The sequence below is a fragment of the Sceloporus occidentalis genome, unplaced genomic scaffold, assembly GCF_023333645.1.
Source record: "Sceloporus occidentalis isolate IW3139 unplaced genomic scaffold, rSceOcc1.0.p SCAF_58, whole genome shotgun sequence".
Taxonomy (NCBI): Eukaryota; Metazoa; Chordata; class Lepidosauria; order Squamata; family Phrynosomatidae; genus Sceloporus; species Sceloporus occidentalis.
In genome coordinates, this window is record NW_028317038.1 from 2,021,031 (window position 1) to 2,027,422 (window position 6,392).

The following is a 6,392-nucleotide window of genomic DNA, read 5'->3' on the forward strand; positions in this document are numbered from 1 at the left end:
AATACATTAAACAGGATGTGTTCATGAATGCATTAGCAGCCAAATATGAGGTAGTGGTACCAACTTGCAGCACGACAGTAAGTTCTTAGACATGTTTAAACAGTGCAATTGCAAAATATGTATTTTGGTAAATATATATAACCTAAGAAACCTAAATGGTTGATTTCTAGGTTGGTTCATGGAGCACACTATATACAAGGCAAAATTTAAAACGGTAGTAGTGTTGTGGGTAATAATAATTGTACTACTAGCTAGTATTCCATTTCAGGGCTCGTTATGTTTTTGCTGAATTAAAATGACTAATCAAGTGTAACCGTTTTCTTACGAAAAATAGTTATGCCGTATCAGTAAACCTGTTTTATATTTGGTGCAAATTAGCCAATTTGAATAAAAATAAAACAGACATACGAACCAGTTAACAATCCCATGTTTAGAACGTACCTGGTATTTTTGTGCATAATTAAACTTACTTTGTACTGTATGATTTCTGATTAAAACCTTTCCAAACATTAAAGAGCACTGCAATGTTTAGTATTGAGGATCTATATTTTCAGTACTGTTAAGATTACGGTAAAGAGTTACAAAAGGGTTTTAGAGCACTTCATTTTAAACATCCTCACACAGCAGAACAAAAATGACTGTTGTAAATGACACATGCACACTAAATAAATCTTTAGAAAAGGGAAATTTAGCGATTTACAAAGTATTCCAGAGTATCCAAGTCTATGAATTACGTCATGTTTGCATACTTGTATGAACAAAATGCCAAAGTAGAATATAATCCCAGAGTCTGAACTGTGACAGTTTGAAGCAGTAATAGTGTCATCTTTTAGATTTCCATGACGTTCTTGAGTAAGGTGTACTCTTTTTCTTCTGAGAGGTATTGAAATAAGAATATGACGACTGGCCAGGGAGGTCTGGGTCTGGATTTTCTGACATCATTTTCAGCTTTGCTTCGATAGCTTTAATCTTTGCACTGACACTATATAAAAATGAAAAGAAAGAAGTTTTAATTTCAAAGCTGTATCTCTCCATCTATTTCCCCTCAAGGGTTTCAATAACCTAAGAAGTAAAAGCAATGGCATACAATTTGCAAACGTGATTTACCCACTACTTGAAGAAAAAAAAAATGTACAAATGTCTGCATTTCTACATATGCAGACTATCCAATATCAGGATATTCACTCTTGATTGTCTACCTTGTGACCTTTATTCCCCAAACCTTAAGTTCACCATTTTTACCTAACGTAATTGCATTTCCTGTTGAACTGAATGCACCAAAATCAGTGCACAATCAATGAGCTTAACCTTCCCGGGGCAAGCACACAGCCTGGGGCTAGCAGACTTCAACTGCCCTTCCACTTCCTGGACATTTTAAAACATACAGATTGTTTGATCATCACACTGGCCACATTTTCTTGGAAATGTGATTGAAAGGATCAGCGCATGGCATAAAACACTTGTTTAGTACATATGGCTAATGAAAGAACAATACAAAAACAAGAACCAGAACATTGCTGCTAACAGACCTTACCGATCAAGGAATAGAGGGATATTTTCCTTTTAAGGAACAGAGAATATTTTAAATAGGGATATTTTAAACAATTACAAACCCGCTGCACACGGACACTTATGTTTAGTGTTTATATCTGAAGGAGAATACAGATTGGATACATGAATGAGCATAACACTGTGTCATACATTGAAAACAAAGCTTGAGAACTATTCAAAATTGGCTATATGATTTCAGCTTTCTAAACGTGAAGAATAAACTAACTGAACAATTCAATTATTCATACTCCAAGAAGCTGTTGTATGTTACATTTTTGGTTAACAGTACTAGTTAATGTGGCTGTATCTGCTTTTAAACATATACGCAGATATAGGCTGTCTGAAGAAGACCTGCATCTAACAAATATTTCTGAATATTATTACTATGGCCTTTGTTAATAAGTTACATTAACTCTCTGAATATCATAGCTGACTTACAACTATGATATTCAGAGATTTAATGTAACTGCTTTGCATAGCGATAGTGCCCTCTCTGCTGGTTAAAAAGGGTATTTTTCCAATTAAAATGTTGTTATTAAATGAAACGGCAGCCAAAGAAAAAAAGCATTAAGTAGCAAGGATATATAGCAAACTTTGTATGATTAAAAAGGGTAATTTATACTCTCATCCATTATTTCTGCTTTAAAATTTAAACATGAACATTCGTGTAACATTGTGCCTAGAAAAAGTTACCACACAAGTGAATAAAAGCAAAACAATGTACAGTTTTACAACTGAAATATGATGTGAATACCCTTTTTTATGAAGGTTTTTACAAACACTACATATTTCAGCTAATGCTGCCAAGGCTGAAAAATGTATTAAATATTGTTTTTTTATATTCCAGAGAAGATACACTGAAAAGACAAGGAGCATAGATATAGGTTGATGCAAATTGATGGAACAATGAGTCCACAAAAACAGCATGTAGAAGCGGCTAAATACCATTTTGTTCAAACAGTCTTTCATTTTCCTGTTATAAAATCTCATTTCTTAAAACCAAAGAATTTTGTTCACATGTATATATATTTTATAGGTGACACTTTATTTGCGAGATGTCTTCATTTGATTTCTTAGCAAAATATGTAAGAGTAGCAATGGAGTTATGCCTCCAAGATGGAGTGTCCACCTACAAGAGGGAAATTTACAATTATCACCAAAAACAGACCAGACACTCGGTGCCAGGACAGCATATGAACATCACGTATCTATAGGCAGACATTCTTCGTGTTACAAAGTCATATGCAGTGGCTACTGAGATGATCTTTTATAAAACAGAATAAAGTGAGGCAGAATCTACAAGGATCAAACACAGGCATCTTCAAAAATGTACAGATCCATAAGAAACAAATACCCAGAAAGGCAGTGTGTAAAAAAATACTTATACATAATTTTTAAATATATTGATTACAAAGATAAAATTGTCTTCCTAACTCAACGTATGCATTACAGACTTACCTTATGGTGGACTGAGTCGGTTCTGTACTTGAAGATGGCTCAAGACTGATTGGTAAAACTTTTTCATTTTTGTAATTATCAAACCTCTGAAAAGAATAAAGAGAACGGCTGTCTTTAGCGGCCCCAGATATCAGTTTACATATTAAAACACAAAGAGTATACTGCGGTAGATGAACACGGCCAGTGCCAGAGGGGATTGCAATTTATTGTGGAGCAAGTGCTCGACAAGAAAAAGAGGGAACCTAAATGCCTGCCAGCCAGGTATTATAAATTAATTTAAATGAAACGACACACTGTGCTACAAAAGGTGTGATTAATTAGTGTTCCACAAACATTTCAAATATTAATAACCTACAATGCAGTTCTTCATTGTCAATGTACATAGTTTTAGCTGGGGGGACTTATACATTCTGGGAACTACTAAAGTCCTCAGCCCTACCAACTTCATTTTATGTACTTTGTCTCCATTGATTCCTCCTTCTTTCTGATGTTTATTCCTATTTGGATACTGAAGCACACTCCTATATGACTTCCTCCTAGTACAAGAGGAGACTTTTTTACCAGGTGGTCCAGTGTGTGGATCATGTGAGGTCGGCGCTTTTTCCATGCACAACATGATGTATATACTCTTGTTGTACTGTGAGGACTATAAGAGGGTTATGTTGCATTAGCACAGGTGGAGATAGTCAAGGAAAATTCTGTGATCTCTTCAACTAGCCCCTAACCATAAGCATCTTCATGTTCTTCAAACTGATGTATTAATTTACGCAGTCATCTCTAATCCCACTAAATCCCAGCACAATAGATTTAAAATGCTAGGGTTATGATTACAATGACCCGTGAACTGCTCGGAGCACATCAACCTACACTAGACCAAATAAGCAACTAAAATTAGGATTTGTGTGATAACAACCTTGTTAAATCTTGCTTACGTAAACACTTATCTTTGCACACGGACAATTTACCTTAATTTGTGCATGAGCCCACCGGATGACTAGCTTTTTGGATAAAGCCATCTTTCCATTGAGACATTGAATGGCTCTCTCTGCTTCCTATTCAAAACAAAACAAATGTATTTTTTTCAAAACGTATTTCTTATGAAGCTGACAACTACAATTTGTTCTGTTTAGTTTTAAAAATGCATCACAGAAATACACAAGTTTATTCTACGGTCTCTTTCCTCAGAAATTCCGAATACGGGACACGAACCACAACATTTAATGTTTATAAGAAAAAAAGCTGCTTTCTTTGAGAAACTGGCATTGTTTGCTTGCTGGTAGTGGTCAGGTTGCAAACATTCACTCAATCTCTGCAATAAGAGATGTGATTTTTAGGAACACAGATACACAGCATCCTAATAAGATCCTATCAACTGCAGTGACAAAAGATGGTTTGTTTCATGTCCCTTCACAGCCAAATAAGTAAAGCATCAACACATGCCTCAAGCAGAATAGCTGGGAGGAAGCAAGCACAGAATACAAGATGTTTACTGAAACATTTTGAGTTTGGGAAGGCAAAGCGACACTTAAAAGGTTAATGGTTCTTTAAGCAGGTACGTTTCTTTTAGTACAGAATCAAGAGATCTTAATAACTATATTCTATCTTACTATTCTTACCACTTTTGTCTCAAAATTAACAAAGCAATACCCCCGGGGTTGTCCTTCTAGTGGTCCAGATTTGTGAAACAAAAAATCAAATTGTTTCACTTTCCCAAACTTCTGAAGTAGCTTTAAAAGATGGTACCTAGGGGGAAACAAAATATATTCAAATCTGAATCATGTCATTATTTAAACATTACTCAGATAACTGTCCAACCCTATTTTACATTACAGAGTAAAGATAAAAGAGAACAAACCCTGGATAAGCAAAATAATAATGCTCATATAGAAAGAATAAAGGTTTATTCGTAAAATTGTATTTTCAGTTTGGATGTCGGAGTCAATTTTGGATGGACTTCAGTGCATTATATTGCACGAAGAACAGTACATGCGCCGCTGGTTATTTAAGTATGAAAATTAGTACTGCTTTCAATTAAGTCGTAACCAATCGGATAGCATACGGAATTGGCTGCTGCTAGTTGCTTTAAATGGGAGCTCTACTGTGCTTGTTGAAGAAGCACACCAAGATAAGTTCCCTGTTTTCAGTTTTGGCAGCTACTCCAACAAATACCTGCCCCACTGTACATGCACTAAACTTAACTTCATGCAAAATGGACTCTAATTTATGGTTAACATGAAAATAGGTCTCCAAACTAGAAGATAATAGCGTAGCTAAACCAAAGGCTTGTAACATATGTACTCTATGTAATGACACATCAATATGTAAACAAGACGAATACTAAAAGTGTGCAGTGTTTGTTATAGAAAACTAACCTTTAGAATATGCAAAATATAAATTTCCCTTAAATTACAAAGCACAGTAAACAAAAAAGCAAAAAGTCACTGACGAAAGATAGTCCTCCAAAATTACAGCTTCACGATATTTTCTCGAGGCATAGGAAGCCAATAACCATCTAGGTTAGTACCTGCTTAGCTGCCTTGAGGTAAAACAGTTTTAAATTAAATATCTTCAAACACGGATAGGCTGATTGCAAAACAAAAAAGCCTGAACTAAGTTATTTGTAACAAATTAATGTGATGACGCTGAAGTTTGTTTTGGTGACAGATCACCTTTAATAATGAGCTCGACCTTCTTCATGTTTCAGTAGAACTCCATTTATTATTTGAACAGGCCAATTGCTTTAAATTCTTTTTTTTCTGGAAACATACAATTAGAATCTCTCAGCCCAAACTGCTCTACGCCGTGGAAGGATCATTTCACATGCCCTCACATATAATTTCTGCTAGTTTAATTGTTTGGTTCCACATACAGACACACGTAGTTGTATAATGAAGAAGTGACAACGTACTCTGTTATTTTTGGGTCCAGATTACCAATCCATAGTCGATGCCCATCCTGCAAGGAACCTTCTGACAGGATAGATGCGTTTTCAAGTGGCAAGGTTTTTTTAAATTCGTCCTCCATCGATTAGTCTTAAGAACAGATCTGAGAGCATAACAAGATTATGGTCATTAAGTGACAAAAAAATGAACATATCATCAACTTAAGTATTAGACGTGAGGTAGACTAGACAAAACCATCACCTACATCGACTTTATGAGATGGTATCCTCTTTGTTTCAAAACACCATTGATGTATCGGCATATCTTTTCTGGCTAATTTGCCAAAAGAAGAAGTTTGCCCTTCTTTTGTTTACTTTGTAGGAAAAAAAAACTAAAACAACACAAAAGCAGACCTAACAGTTTGATACCAGGTCTATGGCCATTTATGAAAAAAAGGCTGAGTAGAAGTTGCTAAAATGGCTTAGAGACTCACGATTCCAT

At 35.2% G+C, this 6,392-nt stretch overlaps 1 protein-coding gene across 1 annotated transcript; it reads right to left on the reverse strand.

Annotated features, from left to right (window-relative positions):
• Positions 1-822: 822 nt before the first annotated feature.
• LOC149287619 (putative RNA-binding protein 18) lies at positions 823-6,033 on the reverse strand. The gene is made up of 5 exons (XM_089492665.1): positions 5,918-6,033; positions 4,626-4,752; positions 3,975-4,061; positions 3,010-3,095; positions 823-982 (listed from the first exon to the last, which is right to left on the reverse strand). Exons 1-5 carry the CDS (start codon positions 6,031-6,033, stop codon positions 823-825), a joined length of 576 nt encoding a protein of 191 aa, XP_089348791.1.
• Positions 6,034-6,392: the final 359 nt, after the last annotated feature.

What these genes read in the sequence shown, in the direction of transcription:
- LOC149287619 (XM_089492665.1), bottom strand. Translation starts at nt 6,033, where the DNA reads ATGGAGGACGAATTTAAAAAAACCTTGCCACTTGAAAACGCATCTATC. An exon ending in TTAATTTTGAGACAAAAGTG is followed by an intron (nt 4,062 to 4,625) that starts GTAAGAATAGTA and finishes TGTTTTGAATAG; the next exon opens with GAAGCAGAGAGAGCCATTCA. An exon ending in CCGACTCAGTCCACCATAAG is followed by an intron (nt 983 to 3,009) that starts GTAAGTCTGTAA and finishes ATTTTTATATAG; the next exon opens with TGTCAGTGCAAAGATTAAAG.